This window comes from Rhinolophus sinicus, linkage group LG03 (assembly GCF_036562045.2).
Source record: "Rhinolophus sinicus isolate RSC01 linkage group LG03, ASM3656204v1, whole genome shotgun sequence".
In the NCBI taxonomy this organism is placed as follows: domain Eukaryota; kingdom Metazoa; phylum Chordata; class Mammalia; order Chiroptera; family Rhinolophidae; genus Rhinolophus; species Rhinolophus sinicus.
Window position 1 is genome coordinate 66,140,263 of NC_133753.1, and position 21,624 is coordinate 66,161,886.

The following is a 21,624-nucleotide window of genomic DNA, read 5'->3' on the forward strand; positions in this document are numbered from 1 at the left end:
TTTACATATAATTGTGCATTTACATAAAGGTATATGTTTATCCATTTGGCATATATACATATACAAATACAGTGTAAGTCTAGAGGAGTGTCATTATTTAATATTTATTAAACATCCACATGCCCCTTCTATATGTATATGGCTGTGACTGAGGATTTGGTTCTTTCTATCACTCCAAGTTCATGAGGATTCTCTAGAGAAATTTCTTTCTGGTCTCAGTATCAACAAGGGCTGATCTTCTCTTGAGCAATTTTCTTTCTTTTTTTTTTTTTGTTTTTTGTCTTGCATGTGACAGGAATTGAATTTTAGATAAGGCTTCCTTTTGAACTTGACTGCTAGAAATCCAGGAGACAAGTTTTTGTCCCACTTGTAGCAAGTGTATTGGACTCTATGGGGTGCATTTCTATGGAAAAAAAACAAACACCTTTCATTTCTGGCTCCATTTTATGTACCTTATTTTTCACTTTTCATTTCGCACATTTCTTTTGTGGGTTACGTACCTCTGTAAGCTATCTTGAATGCGTTTTTCTAGGACAAGACGGCATATAAATATAAGGAAATGTATAGATAAAGTCGCAAAGGGAGGCTTTAAGGTCCAAAACATTATAGCTGGGAAGAGACCTATTATTGTGGCTGGAGTTATGGCATGTGACAATAATGGGTGAGTTATCTGGACAGTCCAGCAGTGATTGCAGGGAGTCAGATCTCAGCCCAGTCATACTTCTCTCAGCTGTTTACTAGTTATGTAATGGGAGGCATATTATTTTGGAAACATTAATTTTCTCATCTTTAAATTAATGACCTCTTGGTATTTGGGGGAGATGGATTAAACGAGGCAATGCACAGAAAGCACTTAGCACAGTACACTCAATCAAATTAGTTCTCATTGTTATCTTCACTTGGACGCAGGGGTAGGCCGCCATCCCTGGCCAGATCTGCTCTAAGAAAGTTCTCCCCACCTCGATGTCCCCCTCCCCATATCTCCTACACCCACAGAAGCCAGGCAGCTGTCTCGCACCGGATCACGGTGGGAGATCACGCCCCAGAGCGCACCTCCAAACCCGCCGCCTCTTGCAGGGTACAGTGCACGTATCTCTAGCCCAGTCTTGCAAATCGCTACGAAGAAGACCCCCAAAGACGCAAGCTAAGGCAAATCCACAACTGTGTATTAGTTCCTTACCCCGCCCCCGGCTCTGCACTCTGATATACAAAAGAGGCCTGCAGGGGCACAGGGGGTCCTCGCGAGCCAGGACTGAAATGCGGGACGGCAGGGGGGCAGGGGTTCCCCCCGAGAACCGCTGGGCGAAGCGAATTCCATCGGGCGCACACCTGCTCTCCTAGCACAGGTTTCGTGGGATCCAGGGCACCTGGAGCCTCCCCAGCCCTCCAGCTTCCCTCCGGACGGCACCCTCCGGCTGGAAGAGGTAGGTGGCAGGGGTAACGGGCGAGGACTGCGAGAGGCGCCGGCCTACGGACCCTACCGAGTACTGGGGGAACATTTCGGAGAAGAGCTGCTGAAGAGCGCCACACACTTCCTACAGCCGATAACATCAGTGTGTCAGGTGGTTCGTGCGGGCGAGTGTGTGTGTGCGCGCGCGGATGAAGGCGAGAGGGCGCGCGCACACAAAGTTTGTGCCTGCGGGTGCGCGTCGGGCAGGCTCACCCGGCTCTGAGAGCGGCGGGTGGGCGGCCCGGGGGTGGAGAGGCCCGGGGCGCAGGACTCCGCAGGCGGCGGCGGCGGCGGCGGCGGCGATGCGCTGCGCCCAGCCGAGCCCGACCCGCCGCCCTAGGTGAGGCGGCTCCAGGAGCGCGGCCGCGGCCATGGGTACCCTGGGCAAGGCGAGAGAGGCTCCGCGGTGAGTAGGGGCTCAGGCCCTCGGGAGTGCCAATTTCCATCCTTGGGTTGGGGGCCACTGCGCCAGCGGCCCTCTGAGATCTCTCGGGGATGGGAAGTGCTGCGGCCCACACGGGCGCCTCTTCCTACGGGAAGTTGCCCGCTGGGGTGCGGACGGCGGCAGGCCGGGGTCTCCGCTGAAGTCCGGGGAGACGCGCACAAGGGACGGACGCGCTGGGAGCTCCCAGCGCGTCGCACCCGGCAAGTAGGGGAGGGAGCTAGACTGTGAGGTCTGCGTGGCCAGAGTTCGCCCAGCGAGCTCCAGAATTGCACTGATGGACCTCCTCGCCGCCGCGTACCTGGGACTCCCACTCGCGGACTTTCCCGGTCGCCAGCACCTGGTGCGGTCGCGGGGCTCCGGCACCGCCACCTGGCGGCCAGTCCCGGCCCTGCGGATCTCGGGAAGGCTCGGAAAGGCCAACTGTGCTTGCAGGAAGCAAGCATAGGGAACCATATAACATTCTGGGTGGAAACCTGTACTCTCCTCCACCCCACTGTGATTCTAGAGAGATATTTTAGAAGGATCTTGGGGTGACAGAAGATGAAACAAGAGTAACTGAGTGAATGCTCTTGGCAGGAGAAAGGCCTGGAGGGGCCAGGCAACTTTGGGTTTGTCCTCCAAAGGGCCAGAACCAGACAACTGGCTGGATGAGGGCCTGGGTTCAGGACAGGGCTGGGTAGATTGTGCCTTTCCCACCTCCATCCGCATGGACTCTGGCGTGACTGCACCATGCCCAGCCTGCACACGCGTGCCCATTAGAGGCAGGAAGCTTTGCTCTGCTGGACTTTCTGGAGCTAAAGGTTCTCAGCCCTTTATGCACCTCCCCATCCCACCCTGTATCCCCTAGAGTCCAGCACTGTACCTTGCACTAGATTGAGGGGAAAGGCTTTAGTAAGTTAAATTGAGTCTATATTATGGGGGTGGGGAGAGGACAGGCCTGGAAGGAAGACTCACTAGAAGCCAATAAAAACCGTCTTCCACTGCAAAGAAAGTCATGGAAGATTCTATAAAAAGTTCAGCCTTAAATTGTGACCTCCTCTGAGGTACCTGTGCCCTGAGAGGATTTCACTTGAACCAGTTCCAGGTTTTGACAATCTCCTTCAGCAAACTTGAGACCTTAGCCAAGTTTAGCCTCAAAAACACCTTCAAGTTAATTTGTTTCTCTTGCGACTCCCCCCACCTCCTTTTTTTTTTTTTTTTTTTTTTTTTTTTTTTTTTTTTTTTTTAATTCACCAGGGAACTGGCCAGGAAACACTTGGCTACTATCCTTTAAAAGCAGGTCTTGGCACTCTAGAAGCTATTCGTTCTATGGATTAAAACACCCTCAAGACCTGTCTATAATGAAACATTTTGTAAATCCTTATCTACAGCCATTTCACCAGAAGAAGCAAATGATTTGAAGGTTTGTCACAAAGCAGCCAATCAAGAGACTGCACAGCAGAAAAGCTGAGTTTCCCTGTTTATGGTGCAGATTACCCGCTTCTTCCTAGACCTCTCAGGTTGCAATTTGGTTTTCAGTAGTTTTTCTAATCCCTGGTTTCTCATGCCGAAGCTGTCTGAGTCTCTCTGGGCTACAGACTTCCCAAATTGCATCTCTTAGCCTCCCCTCCCTGCCTCCTTCAAGATCTTTCTTTCTACTTGAATCTACCCCAGTTCCTCCTAGTTCTGGTAAAAGCATCTCACCTTGTGAACCAAAGTGGTTTCCCCTACTGCTGACACTAGGAACCATTTCTAGAATGAGAACCAGGGCAGTTTTCAGAGTCCAAATGGTAAATGCCACCAACTGAAAGAGAAATGGAGTTTTCCTTGGATCTTCAGCTGAGAGAGAGGTAGACACTTCCCAGCCCCAGAGGGAAGATCTGTATGTGGGGGCCCAGACTCTTCTTACAAGTGCCTCTTCTCCAGGGGCCAGGAAGAAGTAATGTGGAAGGCCTAAGAGAAAATGAGGCTTGTACCGAGAAGGACATAATTTTCAGCTTTCCCAACTCTGCTTTGGGTAAAAAGGTTGTAGCTAAGGCAGAAAGCTGGTTAATCCCAACCTAACAACCAGCCCCTGGTTTAGATTGTTGTCAATGTTTCCTAGAAGGGGAGGGAGCCCAGCTGGGGAGCATGGCACATGGGCACAGGTGGCCTGACTTCTACCTGGCTCAGCACCTGTGGCCAGTCATGTTGCCCTTCTGAGCTTGGACCTCCACACCTCTAGGTGAAGGGCTTGGTAAATGACCATGCAGAGTCCATCCAGCTCTGGGGTCTGAGAACTGTTCCAGGGACCCGCAGAAGGCCTCGGGCCTGACATTCAGTCTCTATGTTAGCAGCTCTGCTTTTGGAGGATGTTACTTTTGTTTTAAGTCGAATTGACCTTTACAGCCCCTCTTGCTAATTCTGATGCTCAGTTCCAAACACAGTAAATATTTATTAAACAAATAGAGCCAGAGAGGCGCCCAGTACAAATCCCAGATCTAGCACATATGAGTTGTACAGCCTTGGCTTTGTCATTTGGCCTCTTTTAGACTCAGTTCCAACATCCTGAAGAAATGGAGATTTCTTTCTGGGCCATAAGCTTTAAAGATCCCCAGCACCGTGTCATGGGTGGCCATTATTAGCTCCTCCCATTTACAGATACTGATACGATCCTGGGGCTATCATAGGGCCTGGGTAAAAATCAGTAATGGCCAGAAGAAACTTGATCAAGTCATGTTAACATCTACTTGACTTTTCAGAAATTATAGCCTGGGTTAGCAGGCTCCCAATAGCCAGTTGCTGACTCGATGTCATTGGGCCCACACTAGGTGGGAACAGCCCAGCAGCCACTGCCAGCCCAGGGCTTTGGAGCTAGTTTGGAATGAAGCATGAAGGGCAGGGTGTTCCGTCCATAAGCCTGGCTGGGTACTGAGTGGCCCCGTAGTTCGGTAATCTTTTCATAGGTCGGCTGGTTTCCCAAATTCCATGTGTGCCCCAGCATTTTATTTTGATCTCATCACTTCTTCAGCCCCTTCTAGGTGAGATTATATCTTATCAGAGAAGCTTCCCCCAGCCCTCGACCTGGAACTGGTTCTCCCTCCTCTGAGAATATCCCACTTCTTACCCTTGATACTCACAGGACACTTAAGATCGATAGATTTGTCTTTGTCATGGTCTGGGGCTGATTCTCCAACCAGATTTTTGTTTTAAGGAACTGCTAGATGATCTTTATACAACAGCTCACATCTAACAAATACGTTTTACAGTTTATAAAGCGCCTTCACATAGACAATCTCATTGGTCTTCTCTGGCCTATGACAGTGTCATGGAATAAGCATTATTGATTAATTGATGCCATCATGTGTTCATCAAAATATACAGTGAGTAGCAAAAGTTATGGATCTGAGGCATAGTTCTTGTTTCTTCTTGACTTTTTGTAAACTATGAAATAACCAAACCACAGTAGGGACAAGAGAATTAACTATAGAAGTTATCAGCAACAACACCTATCACTATTAAACCTTTAAAGATTATAGAAATGTATCTGCGTATGTTTATCTTTTTTAATGGAAAGGAAAACAAAATGCTAATTAACCTTCATATATCATTTTGCAAACAACTTGAATTATACTGAGAGGTCATGGCCAAAGGTAAAGCTAGATGAGAGTGGCCAAAGGTGACTTCTCAGTCTCCTATGCCATTTCCAGGTCCTGGCTTGTCCTTTGGCATTTTAGTTTTGGAATAAAGCTCTCCTAGGCTCTGTTTTGGTTTCTGTTTTTCAGTAGGTAAGAACCCAAGTAAGGACTTGATAGAACGATGGTTAAGACTACAAATAACTCCTAATGATTACTGTCAATCATGAAAAACAGAATCTTAAAACCAACCAACATCTGTGAGACAGGCAGGACTAGCTTAAAATCTAAATACCACACTCCTCCCCACTCCTCACCCCCTGCACATGAGTCCTCCATCTCTGACTTTACCACTGAAGCCCTTGAAGATATTTCTGAGGCCACCTGACCTTCTATAGCATCTCTGGTGTTGCTCAAGATGACTCAGTTTAGCTGAAGGTGAGACTACCTGAAACTTAATTCTTAAGGCCAAAGTCAGCGGCCTTGAGGCTAAAGTTTAAAATTACTACTAGGTGCTGAGGACTGCCGACAGCCCTGCCTCTGCCTCTCCCCTACAAGAAATGGAGACAGCAGGCCAAAGCATTCCTAACCCCAGGAGGACGAGCCCTAGCTGCAACCCTGAAATCTCACCTTGTTATTTGCTTGGGAGATGTCTCTTTAACAGCCAACCAGTCCGTTTGGTGCATTTGCCAAGTGGGAGGGGTATATCTTCTATCAGCCCAACTCCCGGGATTAATTGTTTTATCTCTACTCCTTTCCTCTCCAATCTGCCTCCAGAGCACGGAGTTGCCAGGTTGTTTGTCCCCTGGCTGCTCTGCTTGCACTCACTGCCTCCTCTGTTTTGCCCCAGGAAACCTCATGGCTGCAGAGCTGCCCCTAAAGCAAAACTAGAGACGAAGCCAGCCCGCAGCCCCTTTCCCTCCCATCCCAGCCTGGCCCAGATCACCCAGTTCCGAATGATGGTGTCTCTGGGACATTTAGCCAAAGGAGCCAGTCTGGACGATCTCATCGACAGCTGCATTCAATCTTTTGGTGAGTTGGCTAACTGCCCACATGTATAAAAATCACTATATTACTTTGTTCTTCCTTAAAAAGTACTTTATAGAATAGCAACCTAGATTGTATTTTGGCTTTAAAAATAGCTTTTGAGCCTTTGAAATGTTGGAGACTGTGCAGTGCCTATGGCACATGACTATGTGGGTGTAATAGGTCGTGACGCGAGGTGTGATTTCAAGTGAGAAAAGTTACTGAGGAGAGTTTGCATCCCATTTTTCTTAGGACAGAGTTTTTCTTCTGGCGAAAAATGTCACAAAATGTTATTGAGCATCTGGCACTTTGACTTGTTTCTGTCCTTGTGTTCTTGGGGCATACAAAGAATAGGTTACATGATAAATACTGTTATCAAACAAATTTCAAAGTCTTTGAATCATTTGGACAAAAACGTCTTAAAAATTCCCTTTAGAATCTGGAGGGTAATTATGCTGAAATAGGAGAAGATCGGGGAAAGCCAGAATGTCTGGCTGGCAGGTCCTGGTTAATAAGCGTTGCGACTGAGGTTCAAGGACCTGGGGAAGAAGAGTACAGACACACGGTGGCAGTGAATTATCTAGACGCTGCACTTTGCCTTCACCCGGACTCACTATGATGGATGCACAGTTTAGTGTAGCTGACAAGCAATTATCTGCAGAGATGCCTTTTTTTTTTTTTTTTTTTTATAAGCACGGTCTTTCTTTTGATTGTTATTTGTGAAAGAGTGATTGAAAGGCACTAAATATTTGCTCCCCTCCCAAAAAGGAATGATCACAATTGATGGAAAAGTCATAGATTTCCAGCATCACCAATGCCCTCTGCATCCCTGCACCCCCTTTTGGAACCCCTCCCTCTCCCACTGTGAAGCAGATGAGCTGGTGGCTTAGCTCAGAAGTGCCTGCCCAGCCGGCGCCCCGGCTCTGGGAGTGCGGGGGTATCTTGATCAGATCTCAGGTAGCACAGCGTGCAGATCTGTGAGAACTCAGAACTAGGGAATCCTGGCTGCACTTGTTCAGACCTTCCTTATAAAATTGGAAAAGATTTGACATTTCAGGGGCACTCCTTTAGTACACTTGAGTATGACATTGAAAATAATAGTTTTGATGATTTCAACATTGGTTTAAAGCAATCATTCTCAAATGTGAGTGCAGAATCACGTGGAGATTTTTTTATAATGGGGATTGCTGGGCCCCACCCCCAAAGTTTCTCTCCAGTAGGCCTGGGTGGGGCCCAAGAATTTACATTTCTCACACATGCCCAGGTGACGCTGCTGCACTGATCCAAGAACCCTGCTTTGCTTTATTGTTTGTTGTACGTTTTTTAACTTGAAGAAGAGGGAGCATTTTTATTATTGCTAGTTTAACCTTAAAATTTAATTAAATTTCTATTTATTATAACTTTCATCCTTCACTTAAGGATGACTTTGGAAGCAGAATGAATGGTTTTCTATTTCAAAATAATCTCCTTAGAAAATATGCATGCCACAAATTATACTAGGAGACCATAGAGACTAGTGGAAATATGGCTCTGGTGAGCTGTTATTCATCGTGTACTTTCCTTTTACCTCATTCCCAATTTGAATAAACTGCAAAGTTCCTCACAAGGCTTGGTAGTCATATTTACTGGTCTTCAATGGGACAGTGTGACTATTTCATGAATAATGATTTTTATTCCCTTTTCCCTTCACTGTTGAAAAAAGAGGGACCCACAGTGTATTTGTCATGATTTCTTTCTTCCTTCCATGCTACTCATGCAACTGCTGGCTGAGTCCAGGGCCGTTTTCCTTCAAATTATTATGACATCAACCTGAAAAATACAGGACCGATTCTGAAGTCCTTCCCTAAAAGAACCAAGCCTAACCCACTCCCCTCAACAAGTCCGCCAAGGGAAAAAATTACATTGCTTCCTGGAATATGTTGAACTAAAGAAGTACCTTCACATCCCAAAGCTATAAAAATCCCACTGAGCTTAATAGTCTTTTATCCATTATCAAGAGGCATTGATGAAGCCCCTCATGGCATCTGACGCTGTGCTAGGCAGTGCACAAGGAGAATTAGGGACCGAACCCCTGTTCTATTTCAGCTCAGAATATCTGAGAAATGCAGTGGTCAGGAAGAAAACAGATACAAAAGACAGGGCAGAAATAAACGAAGCGCAGGAAGAATAGATTCTTTATATTACGTTGGTGCAAAAGTAATCGTGGTTTTAAAGGTTTTAAAAAGAAAATTGCAAAAACCGCAATTACTTTTGCACCCACCTAATATCACATAGAGTCTGAGTAAATTCACTTCAAGGGTGAGGACGTAGATTAGGGAGAACAGCCACTGTTTATGCAAACCCCTTTTGGGGGCGTGGGAATGCTGCGGGAAGGCAGGGAGACAAGACCTCAGGGCTCTGCGTATTATGTACTACAGTTTCCTGACACAGAATTTACACGAAAGGGGCAAAAATGAAAAGGTACCTAGGTCTGGAGGGAATGGGAGACAGCACTTCACCTATGATTTTGACTCGTAGGTTATCAGTTGATGTGTCTCGTGGGGGAAGGGAGTGGAGTTTGAGCCACAGAGATAAGTGGGGCTGGGGATGGGTAGCAGCAGACAGAGAACAACCCGAGGCAAAATATGTGCATATGGGTCTCCTCAGAGGCGATCTGAGAATGGTACAGAGTGAGGCTCATTTCTCTTGAACCTTATCTCACTGGTTATTTCCTCAGGTTTGTGTGGAAAACTTTTGCTGTAGAATAAAGCAATCTAGCTTAGCTTTTTGTTAATGAGTTTAGGTGCTGTCTCATTTTAATATGCATGAAAAGAGAGGGAAATAGTACAGAGGTGTGGGGAAACTATTTTTTGGTAAGATCTCTCGCTTCAGACCCTGATTTCTGCCATTCCTCCCTCCAACTTGAAAAAAAGAGGAGGAAAAAACCTGTTATGAACACAAAGACTGACTAATTAGTTAATTTACTTTCTATGACTCCCCCAACCTTATCTTCATCCTGTTGCTTTGAGGAGGTTTGAATTGGCTAGAGCTATTCTGTCTGGTATGGTAGCCCCTAGCTACATGTGGCTGTTTACATATACATTTCAATGAATTAAAATGAAATCAAATGTCAAATTTAGTTCCTACGCTTCACTAGTCATATTTCAAGTGCTCCATAGCCATAAGTGGTAGCTGCCTCTGGACAGAATGAATAGAAAATATTTCCATCCTCGCAGAATGTCTGTTGGGCAGTGCGGGACAGGTAGATGGCTGACATGAAGGGGAACAGCAACAGACAGATCTTCTGGAAACGGTGGGATTTGCATTTTTATAGCATCTCTAGGGAGTAGTCTGAATACTTCCTAAGGTAGCATGGACATTTGGCAATCTTTACTGATGGCTCTCTCTTTCATATTATTAGCCATTAATTATCACCCACTGTTTGCAGAGGGAGGGCTTACTACAATGCTTTTAAGAAGCGGTGATCCGCATGTACAAATTAAGGGTACTCTTGAAGGTCTCTAGAAAGCCTCCCAGTGTCACATACAAGGTTACAGATCTGTGATGAGAAACTCAGAGCCTTGAGGCATAGTTCATTGCTTTAACCATGGAACAACCCACTCACACCTTCTGTTTTAATCAGAGGTCATGCTTTACACTCTCAGCATATTATTGTTTGTTAATCCACTCTTCAGCTGAGCATAATGAGGCAAATCATCACAACCTGGTACGTTTATGTCAAATGTATGTGAATCATACCATCTATTTCAGAGGTAGAAAAGACCTATGAGATCATCTGGGTGGGTTTTTTTTGTTTTTGTTTTTTAATTAATATTTTCGCTTTGTAAGAGGGCTGCCAGCATTTGGGGCTAAGTGCAAGGCTTCAGATGTCCAAATTCACAAAGCTCTTCCCTGTCCCCTTCTGAATGCAAGACAACTTTTGACAACATCAGAAAGAAAACGGCCTACATGTCCCTCAGCAAGCAGCCCTCCTGCTCCCCGCTGGGAGGTGGGAGGGAACTTGATGTCTGTCTTACCTGTCAGTGTGAAGGGAAACAGCTTAGCCTAGTATCTTATATTTAGAGTGTTGTTTATTTTTTCTTAGAGCTCTATAATATATTGATTTTCTTTTAAACTCAAAACAACTCTGAAATAGGCAGATCAGATATTATTGTCTCCTCCACTGGACAAATGAGAAAATAAATTGAGCCCCTGAGAACTGAAACAACTAGCCTCATGACTCCGGTCTGAAGAGAAAACGTGCTGCTCACCTCTGCCCCCTGTGCCCCCAGCAGCCACTTGCGATCCGGGTCCCTCTGGCATATGCTCGGGTCCCTCTCCTAGGACAGGGGAGATCTGCATGCCACACAGGACAGGCCTGTGCCCTGGGCCCACATTCTGCAGGCCTGGTCTTCCCTGGATTAGAAATTAAACTCCGTGAAATATAAGAAATACATTTATTGGACCCCATCTTTATGCCATAGGTGTCTGCCTGAAAATTCTTTCCTGAATGAAGTGTTAAGTGATTAAAATTACCATATACATTGTATTGATGCTATCCAAAGACCTGCCAAAGTATAAATACCTGTAAGGTAATATATATATTTCCCACAGCATGGAACAGTTGTATAGACCGTAGTTTATTAAGGGTAAAACACTACACATGTTTTTAAAATAGGAGCCATGAAGGCAAACACATACTAGTTGGGACCACACACATGACAAGGGAAGGTTAGGTATTCCTTACCACTCTGCAGCTTAGAGTCTGTGCACCAAAGCGAGGTACCCAGAGACAACAGGAACACAAGACCAGAAGCCCAGGGCCATGACATCAAAGGCCACTGGGGTCCAAGAATGGGCAACTCCAAGGAACAAAGTCAAGTGCAGGGTCAGAAAGGGGCCTTGGCCACTGTTGATGACAGGCATTTCGTGAAGAAGACCATGGCTGTGCCAATAGCCTCCTCAGTGGAACACCCATGACTGGGAGTCATGACCACAAGTTTCACCTGTAAAGGAGAGTCCTGGGCACCCACATCCTAACTAAGGCTTCTAGGCATCAGAGCATTTCCCAGCAATGCCTGTCCTTAGCCCTCTGCAGTGAATCAGCATTCTGTGATCAAAGTGCTGTTTATTCCAAGGAGCCTTTTGCTGCATCTTTGACAGGCTGGCATCATCCAGTCCCCCAGGCTGGCATGTCTGCCCTCTCGTGTGTGAGTTTCGGTGACTGCCAGGCCTGCGAAAGGAGGTGATGGGAAACCCGCTTCACTCTCATCTGTGCTCTCTTGTGTGGCGGCGTTTAGAACAGATCTCTCTGTGTGGTAGAGAACAGAGGCAGTCATAAAAATGTTTATTCATAAGCTGGACAAAGTCTCAGGAATTCTGAGCATTTTAGTTCAGCAAGTCCATCCAGAGAGATGAGATTTACTGCTAAGAGACCAAGACAGACAGTCAGACAGACAGAGAGTAGACTGATGGTGGTTGAACAGTTGCTTACTGTGGGTTCTGAAGGCTACTGGGCCTTAACCTGAATTGGGCCCACTGATTTTCACAATAACCCTATAAGATGGATATGATTTTGCTCCTTTAATTAATAGAAAATTGAAGCACAGGGATGTTAAGAACCTGTGGACAGTGGCCCCACGCACTAGTGGGAGAGCCGTTGAGATCTGGTCTCTGGTCAGTTTATCCCCAAGGCTCACGTTCTTCCCACTGTACCAGAGGTTCTCCAGCTTAATTGGAGCAGTACTCTTCAGGAGTTGGATCGTGTGTGTTCGATATTCAGATTTCTGAGTGTCCACTCCAGAGATTTCCATTCAGCCAGCAGTTACTATGGTTTTGATGGAGACGACCCCCATGAACTGATTTTGAGAAATACTATCCTATGGTACACTTGCTTCTTAGATGTCCCAGAGCATTTTCTTGGGCTTTCTAGGAAAGCATGGAAAGCCTGAAGGGTACAAATCCTATGAGAAGTGATAGAGCAAATAGGTTTTTCAACTCTATGAATTAGAAAAGCACATGGTGAAGCCAGCCTTCTGGGCATCTGTAAAGCAATCTGGCCAGATCTAATTAGAGAGAGGCCTGCCCCTGAGCAGGTTTGCAACCCTGGGTCCACTTCTACCAGATTTTCCCACATCTCTATCCATTCTCAGCTGCTGAAACTCTCTTCAAAACTTCCAGCCAGTTAATCTTTGGCCATGGAAATGAACAGAACATGGGTGTCTGTTATTACTACACTTGCATTCTTTGTCCTCAAAAGCAGCATGCCTATTCTGCATTTCCAGCTGGACAGCACAACCAGACCGGTTTATTGTGGTGCTGTAGGGCCTTGCTCCCTAACGTATGCCTGTCCCCCATGGGTCAGAGGCCTAGAAGTAGTGGCTTCGCTGGGGGGCAGCGGGAGAGGGGGAAAACAGGAGAGGTGCTTCCTCTAAGTACTTCTCCAAAAGTGCCACTTTTCCAATAGATTTTTTAAGGCCATAGGTTGACATGAAGGTTTTAAGTCCATGATAGAAACACATTAGGAAGTAGTGTGAAAGCAAAAGCTGTGTGTCCAGTAATGGACTGAAACAGCAGTGATTGGGCAGTGAGACCACTGAGGAGGTCATCTGAAGTGCAGGCCCCACCAGCAGACCCGTCTCCTGAGGGTAGGATCTGCCGACTTCTGCCCAGAGCAGTTCTAGCTGCTGGACTTTGTGCCTTGTTCTGTGGGTAGTTTGGGCTACTACCTAGTTGGGGTTGTCCTATAGTGGTTGGGAGGAAAACAGCCGGGAAAGAGCAGAAGTGTACACAGGGCCAGCTTCGTGTTCACGGGCACACGACCTGTGCAGACACACAGGGTATCACACTTGATTTAATGCTGGCACAGTCTTGAAAGTTTTCATCTGCGAAAGCAGATTGTTAAATCTTCAGAAATTTTTGCAAGCCAGTTGTTGAACACAGCCATCATTAACCATTATTGTATAAACTTGCAAGATCAATCCTCAAAACTCATCCTTTCCTAGTATATTGCCACATTTTACTACCATCTATGCTCTTGAGATTAGATCTGTTGTATCTATGTGGTATGACTGCTATATAGTCGTAAGCTATGGTACGGACATCTCTTCTCAGCTCCATGTTCAGTGAAGTCAGGCTAGTAGCTTGAAATTGCCTATGTTGGGAGTATTTATACCAGAAAATGGACAAACACTGCTAATCAGGGTTTCCTCTGAAACCCCATCCCTGGAGAGGCCATGGTTAAACATTTACCAGCACAACACTTTCCCCAGCTACAGAGGGTGCTTACAAAGCAAAGTGTTGAGGTGGGAAGAGGGAGCTAAAACTGGACATTTGGTTTTGTGTCACCTAATTAGGAGAAGGTAGTAGTTGCTGTTGTTTTGCTCCTTTCATCTACGTATTTTATAAAACAAATTCTCCATGTGTTCTTCCAAAAAGAAACAAGAAACAGTATACCTTAGAAAAAAGGAAATCAAATATCAGTGAAGCTGAGAAATTTTCTCAAAGAAGTGACAGTGGGACTTTAAAACTGAGATTCTCATTCTGGAGTCGAAGTTGTCACTCTGTGTTTTTGTTTTTTTAATTAACCTCCTCTAAAAGTTCTCCACGATTTAACTGACCTTATTTCTGACCAACAAAATCTCAGTTTTGTGAACTTTCTGTTCTTCGTGTATTATATGCTGTCTCTATTTGTTTCTGATTCCATCTGTTTAATCATTTGCCTTCATTTCCTGCTACGTGGTAACAGGTGTTATTGATATATCTATATAACCAGGCTTTTGTTAAGTGTGTTTTCATAAGTTTGTTTGCTAACTATATTTCCAATTTTGTGAACTGTCTGTTCATATCCTTTGCCTATTTATCACTTGCTGCTTAATGTTTTTATTATCAGAGGTTTGCAAAAGCTTTTTATGTTAAAAAGTGATTAACTCCTTGACTATCTCTTACTATGGGCATTTTTTTTCCTTATTCTCATTTCCATTTTTATATTGGTTTTGGGATTTTAATCGATAGAAATTGTACATTTTTATGTATTAATAGTTAAATGTGCCCGTGTTTCCTGGTATCTTTTCCTTTATTAACTCTAAACTTGAAAATAATATCCCTATGCCAAAGAGTTGGTGAATAGTCCATTGTTGTTTTAATCAAAGTTTTATTCAGTCCAGTCTGTGGTGTAGAGTAATTCTGTAATCCACTGTTGTGGATGATCAGAAAAGTGTGTCAATAAGTTTTTGCTGGAGAAAAAGAAGCCTTCAGTTTTGTTTCTGGATTGTCATTGGCTTAAAACCAGAGTGCTTGGACAGTCACTTTGTAACTCACAGCCTCAGTTTCCCCTCAATATGATACTGCTGAAATGATTTCTGAGACTGAAAATATCTGGGAGAGGGTCTAATGAAGTTTCAGGCATGATGTTGAATGTGAATTTGAAGAAAGTCCTTTAGGAATTTGTACGTTTAAAGAAAGTACTTTTGATCTGTTTGAAGCGTCAATTTCCTTAGGTTGGAGACTTAGAAAACCAACCAAATTTAAATCCATTATTTCTAAATTATTAATATACACTGAGTCTATATTGTTCTAACATAGACCATTTATTATGGTAAAATGTACATCAAATTTACCACTTGCATAGATTTTTTAAATATTTGAGTAATAGTTAACTTGTGAGTATTTACTATGAACAGCAGTGTTCATATGAGTATATTTCATAAACTCATGAGTATATTTCATATTATTTAATCCTACTGTTTTATAAATTCTTATATTTACAAAGATGTAGCTTTAACCCAGCTCTCATATTTACTTTTTAAAATTTAATAACTTTAAAAATTATTCCTGCACTCTATAGAAAACTTAGAAAATATGGGCTAGCAAAACGAAGAAAATTACAGTCATCCATTCTACCACCAAGAACAAGATAAGCAGTACTATTTAGCATTGTTAGGAATATCTTCCCACATTCCCTCCTATGCATATTTACATGTACTTTAATCACATTAACTTTTTAATGGTAGATTCTCTATAATTAACTCTGCTTTCTGTAATTCACATTTTAAACAATTATGCTCTTAAAATCAACATTAGTATTTATAAAGAGGTATGCTAGCACAGAAAGTTGCTATTCTATCCTAAAATTGATTTTAAAAAAATAATTCTGACATAGTCCCTTCAAATATGGGACTTAAAAGTGAAGGTTGCTTGGCAACTAAAATGATTCTAATGAGGAATTAAAGACATTATCAGAAAAGACATTATAAGAAAAATGAGTAGTTACTCATTTCTTTCCAGGGCCAAATGCTAAGTATGATAACCATGTGATTGTAGTTATAAGAAATGAAGGAAACAAAAAAAAACAAACCATGCTTCCATTAGCTTAAAATTCCTAGGTGGGCTTTTTTTTATGTATAGGGAAATTCAGATGGGTTTTGTGGAAGAGAAGCTTTGCTTTCAGAAACAGTGAAAAACTCTTGTGTCTTTACTAACTTTCTAAGAGACACTTAAGTAGCAACTGGGAAAGATACATAACAAAAACACAAGATGCTACAATTTGGTACATCTGTGATTCTTCTGCAGCATAGAAGAGATGGTGGGCGGTGGTGTGGGGGAGGCCGTGTTGTCTACTTTGGATGTTTCCTGAGAGTGGTCAAGGACCCTGGGCAGATTGCTGAAGTTCTTACCAAAATTTTCAGTCAGAAGATGCTGCCAGGATGGAGCTTGGGTTGGAGGGACACCAGTGATTAACTGAAACGGGCAAAAGGAGTATGGACTAGAGGCACTGTTCTTGAAGGGGCGGGGGAAGCAGAGCGTGCCAGTTTTGTAGTGAAGGAGAGAATGGAATAGCCAGAGTACTGAGGCAGTCAGTGATGAAGTCATCTGGGAATTTCTGGGGTGGAGGAGCAAAGGTAACTATGTCTGGCTTCCCGTCACTGATTTCTCTGAACCTCTAACCAGGACTTGTTTTCGTAATCTTGTGAGCAGTCCCATTTTAAGGGGGCACCGAGGGCATCTAGGAAGCCCAGAAATGTGCCAGCATTATCATTGATGTGTGTATCTTGTTAGAATGTAGTTACAGCCTACGGAGCGTCCTTCCACCTAATGAGCAGTTCATCGCTTTGGTTAATTTTGCATTCACTTATTTAATGTCAAATGCAGAGGAGCATTATCAAGCTTCCTTTCCCTTTCTCCCTCTTAGCAGCATGGGTTCCAGATTTACTGCATCCAAACCTGCCGTGGTGGGATCACCATTTACCTCACTCCCAGGTAGTTCCAGTTCAGGCCACACAGCTGTAGTGTCACTCCAGCCTCTGACCTGCTGCTTCCCAGAAGCTGTAGTGTCCACACTACTGGCTCCTGGACTCTGTCTACAGTTATAGCCAAGGATGGCTGTGTGCTTGGTCTCAGCGAGCGACACTGGGCTTCACTGGACTGGCATTGCTTTAAGCCCCTAGGAAAGCGCTCCCCACACTGTGCCTGTGGTTCCCCAATCTTCTCTGTTCCCAGTGCTTGAGTCCCATTACCTGGTCAGCAACCACCAACATCTACCTAAGATGGACTTAGCTTGTTAACTGAGAAAGTGTGCCCTCAAAATTGCAACTGAAAGAGACATGAGGGAGTTCTCAACTTTCCATAGTTTGTGAACCTTTCTTCTAAAAATTGTGTGTGTGTACACAACTGCTTGTGTGTACTCGTACACACACACACACACACACACACACTCATAACTATATAATTATAGATACTTGGAAATTTGTATGTTGACTGCATATTTGATATTAGGAATTACTATTGGTTTTGTTTTAGGCATATTAATGTTGCATTGGGGTTTTCTTTGAGTCCTTGTTTTTAAAAATATATACTGAAATATTTACTAATGAAATACCAAGTTTTGGATTTGCTTTACATAATATTGGAGGGAGAAGTGAATAGGGAATAGATGGATCAAAACTGCTGATCACTGTTGAAGCTGGTGAGTCCGTGGGGAGTCCTTACACTGCTTTGCCTACTGTGGGATGTGCTTACCTTTTTTTTTTTAACTTTTCAGTGATAGTTGACATACAGTATTATATTAGTTTCAGGTGTAAAACATAGTGATTAGACATTTATATAATTTACTAAGTGATCACTCTGATAACTCTAGTACCCACATGAAATCATACAGAACTATTACTATTGACTGTATTCCCTATGCTGAACTTGACTGTGACTATTTTTATAACTGCCAACTTGTACTTCTTAATCCCTTCACCTTTTCCAGCCAACCTCCAAACCCTAACCTGTCTGCCAATCCTCACTTTGTTCTCTGTATCTATGAGTTTGTTTCTGTCTTGTTTGTTCATTTATTTTGTTTTATAGATTCCACATATAAGTGAAATCATAAGGTATTTGTCCTTCTCTGTCAGACTTATTTCACTTAGCATAATACCCTCTACATCCATCCATGTCACAAATGGCAAGATTCCAGTCTTTTTTATGACAGTAATATTTCATTGTATATATGCATCACATCTTTATCCATTCATCTATCGATGAACACTTAGGTTGCTTCCATATCTTGGTTATTGTAAATAGTGCTTGGTTATTGCAGTGAACATAGGGGTGCATATGTCTTTTCAAATTACTGTTTTGGATTTCGTTGGAAAAAAACCCAGAAGTAGAATTGCTAAGTCATAAGGTAGTTCTATTTAATATTTTGAGGAAGTTCCATACTGTTTTCCATAGTGGCTGCACCCATTTGCAATCCCACCAACAGTGCACGAGGGTTTCCTTTTCTCCACATCCTCACCAACACTTGTTGTTTGTTGATTTATTGATGATAGCCATTCTGACAGGTGTGAAGTGGTATCTCACTGTGGTTTTAATTTGCATTTCTCTGATGATTAGTGACATTGAGCATCTTTTCATCTATCTGTTGGCCACCTGTATGTCCTCTTTAGAGAAATGTCTAGTCAGGTCCTATGCCCATTATTTAATTGGATTTGTTTTTGTTTGTTTGTTTGTTTGTTTTTGGTATTGAGTTGTTTGAATTCCTTATATATTTTGAATATTAACCCCTATTGGATGTATCATTGGATATATTTTGGATATTAATCCCTTATTGGATGTATCATGGGATGATTCAGTCTTCGAAGAGTGCACATTTCTAGGAATTTATCCATTTCTTTTAGGTTGTGCAATTTGTTGGCATATAATTGTAGCATTTTTGTATTCCTGTGGTATCAGTTGTCACTTCTCTTTCATTTCTGATTTTATTTATTTGGGCCCACTCTTTGTTTTCTTGATGATTCTAGTTAAAGGTTTATCAGTTGTGTTTGTCTTTTCAAACCAGCTCTTGGTTTCATTGATTTTTTTGTCCTATTATTTTTTAGACTATTTTGTTTTTTCTGTTCTGATCTTTATTATTTCCTCCCTTCTACTTACTTTGGGCTTTGTTCTTCTTTTTCTAGTTCCTTTAAATGTAAGACTAGATTGTTTACTTGAGATATTTCTTGTTTCTTGAGGTAGGCTTGTATTGCTATGAATTCCCCTCTTATAACTGGCTGTGTCCCCTAGATTTGGGGTTGTGTTTTCATTTTCATTTGTGTCAACGTATCTTTTGATTTCTTTCTTTATCTATGGTTAACACATTCATTGTTTCATGGCATGTTTCTTTAGCCTCCACATGTTTGTGTGTCTTTTAGTTTTCGTCTTGTAATTGATTCCTAGTTTCATACCATTGTGATCAGGGAAAATGCTTGATATAATTTCAATCTTAAATTTTGTGAGACTCATTGTGTAGCCTAACATGTGGTCTCTTCTGGAAAATGTTCCATATGTACTTGAAAAGAATGTATATCCTGCCGCTTTGGGGTAAAATGCTCTAAAAATATCTATTAAGTCCATCTGGTCTAATGTGTCATTTAAAGCTTCTGTCTGTTGATTTTCTGTCTGGATGGTCTATTGATATAAGGGAGGTGTTAAAGTCCCCATACTATTATTGTTTTACTGTCAATCTCTCCCTTTATGTTCATCAATGTTTGCTTTATATATTTAGATACTCTTGTGTTAGGTGCATAAATGTTTGCAAGTGTTATATCCTACTGTTGGTTTGATCCCTTTATCATTATGAAATGCCTTTGTTAGTCTCTTGTTACAGCTTTTGTTTTAAAGTCTATTTTGTCTTATATAATTATTGCTACCCAAGTCTTTTTTGTTTCATTTACATGAAATATCTTTTTCCACTCATTTACATTTAGTTTATGTGTATATTTTGCTCTGAAGTAGGTGTTCTGTAGGCATAAATGTACAGGTCTAACTTTTTCTTTTTTAAATCATTTCAGCCACCCTATGTCTTTTAATTGGAGCATTTAGTCTGTTTCCATTTAAAGTAATTATTGATAGGTCTGTAGTTATTATCATTTTGTTGATTGTGTTCTGATTGTTTTTGTAGTTCTTTGTTCCTTTCTTTTTCTCTTGCTCTCTTCTCTTGTGTGCTGATGACTTTCTGTAGTGTGTTTGGGTTCCCTTCTCTTTATTTCTTGTGTATCTCTTGTAGATTTTCAGTTTGTGGTGGCCATGTGCTTCACACTGATTAAACTATGTTTACAGCAGTCTATTTTAAGTTTTATATTTTAAGTTGCTGGTTGCTTAAGTTCAAACACATTCTAAAATCACTACAGTATTTACTTACCCCTTCCATGTTTATGTTTTTATCATTGTGTGTGTGTGCTTGTGTGTATCCCTTAATTTATTGTTGTAATTATATATCATCTTCCTACTTTTGCCTTTTAACTTTTGTACTGGCTTTTACAAAGCCAGTAGGTAGTAGGTACTAACTTTACAGTTGACAAATCTACTGCTTTACTGTTTGCCTCTGTCAGAGAGAAGTTTTTCCTTTCTTGTATTTATTTATTCATATTTTTGATCTTCTTATTTAAAAAAAGTCACTTTGACATTTCTTGTAATACTGGTTTAGTGGTGATGAACTCCTTGAGCTTTTTCTTTGTCTGGGAAACTCTTTATGTCTCCTTTGATTCTAAATGATATCCTTGCTGGGTAGAATAATCTTGGTTGTAGGTCCTTGCTTTTCATCACTGTGAATACTGTGTGCCAATCCCTTCTAGCCTGCAAAGTTTTGGTTCAGAAATCAGCTCATAGTCTTATGGGAGCTCCCTAAATGCTTTTCTCTTGCTGCTGTTAAGGTTCTTTCTTTGTCTTTACCTTTGGCATTTTAATTATGAGGTGCTGTGATGTGGGCCTTTTTGGGTCATCTTGTTTGGAACTCTGTGCACTGCCTGGACTTGTATATCTATTTCCTTCACCAGATTAAGGAAGTTTTCTGTTATTTTTCAAATAGGTTTTCAAATCCTTGCTCTCTCTCGTCTCCTTCTGATACACCTATGATGCAAATGTTGGTATATTTAGTGTTGTCCCAGAGGCTCCTTAAATTATCCTCATTTAAATTTTTTTTTTTTTTAATTTTTCTCATTGCTGCTATGATTGGGTGTTTTCCACCACCTTGACTCCCAAATTGCTGAGTCAATCCTCTGCTTCATCTACTCTGTTTATTCTCTCTAATGTAGTCTTCATTTCAGTTATTGTGTACTTCATTTCTGACTGCTTTTTTTTTTAATGTTTTATATCTCTGTTGAGTTCATGTATTCTTCCCCTAAGTTCATGGGACATCCTTATAATGAACGTTTTGAATTTTGCATCTAGTAGATTGCTTGTCTCCATTTTGGTTAGATTTTTTTCTGGAGTTTTATTCTGTTCTTTCATTTGGGACTTGTGTCCCCTCATTTTGGCTGACTCTCTGTGTTTGTTTCAGTGTATTAGGTATATCTGCTATGTCTACTGATCTTGACAGAGTGGCCGGATGTAGAAGGTGTCCTGTGTGGCCCAGTGGGGAAGTCTCACTGGTCACCTGAGCTGAGTGTTCCAGGAGTGTCCCTTGTTTGGGTTTTGTGTTGTAATTGAGCCTCCATTGCTCTTGGCATGTCAGTGGGTGGGGTTGTGTCTCAGGCTGACTGACTGTGAGGCCTGGGTGTGACTACAGTAGATGAGCTGTTGTGCAGGGGCTGACCCATGGAACAAGAGTCACTTCAGCGGGGCTCTAGGGCCAGTCGAGTCCGCCTTTCAGGCGTGTCATTTGTGGAGCT

General features: G+C 42.6%; 1 protein-coding gene across 2 annotated transcripts in view; it reads left to right on the forward strand.

Moving 5' to 3' along the window:
• The first annotated feature begins 1,303 nt into the window (after positions 1-1,303).
• RASGRP1 (RAS guanyl releasing protein 1) overlaps positions 1,304-21,624 on the forward strand; it is a 76,285-nt gene continuing 55,964 nt past the window's right edge. Inside the window, exons 1-2 of one of the 2 annotated variants that reach the window (XM_074327920.1) lie at positions 1,304-1,424; positions 6,339-6,520. In XM_074327920.1, coding sequence (XP_074184021.1) covers positions 6,445-6,520 — 76 coding nt within the window. In that variant the 5' untranslated portion in view covers positions 1,304-1,424; positions 6,339-6,444. Of the gene's footprint in view, positions 1,425-1,554; positions 1,857-6,338; positions 6,521-21,624 lie in introns of those variants that run through there. The other variant, XM_019725514.2, reaches the window with a different exon arrangement.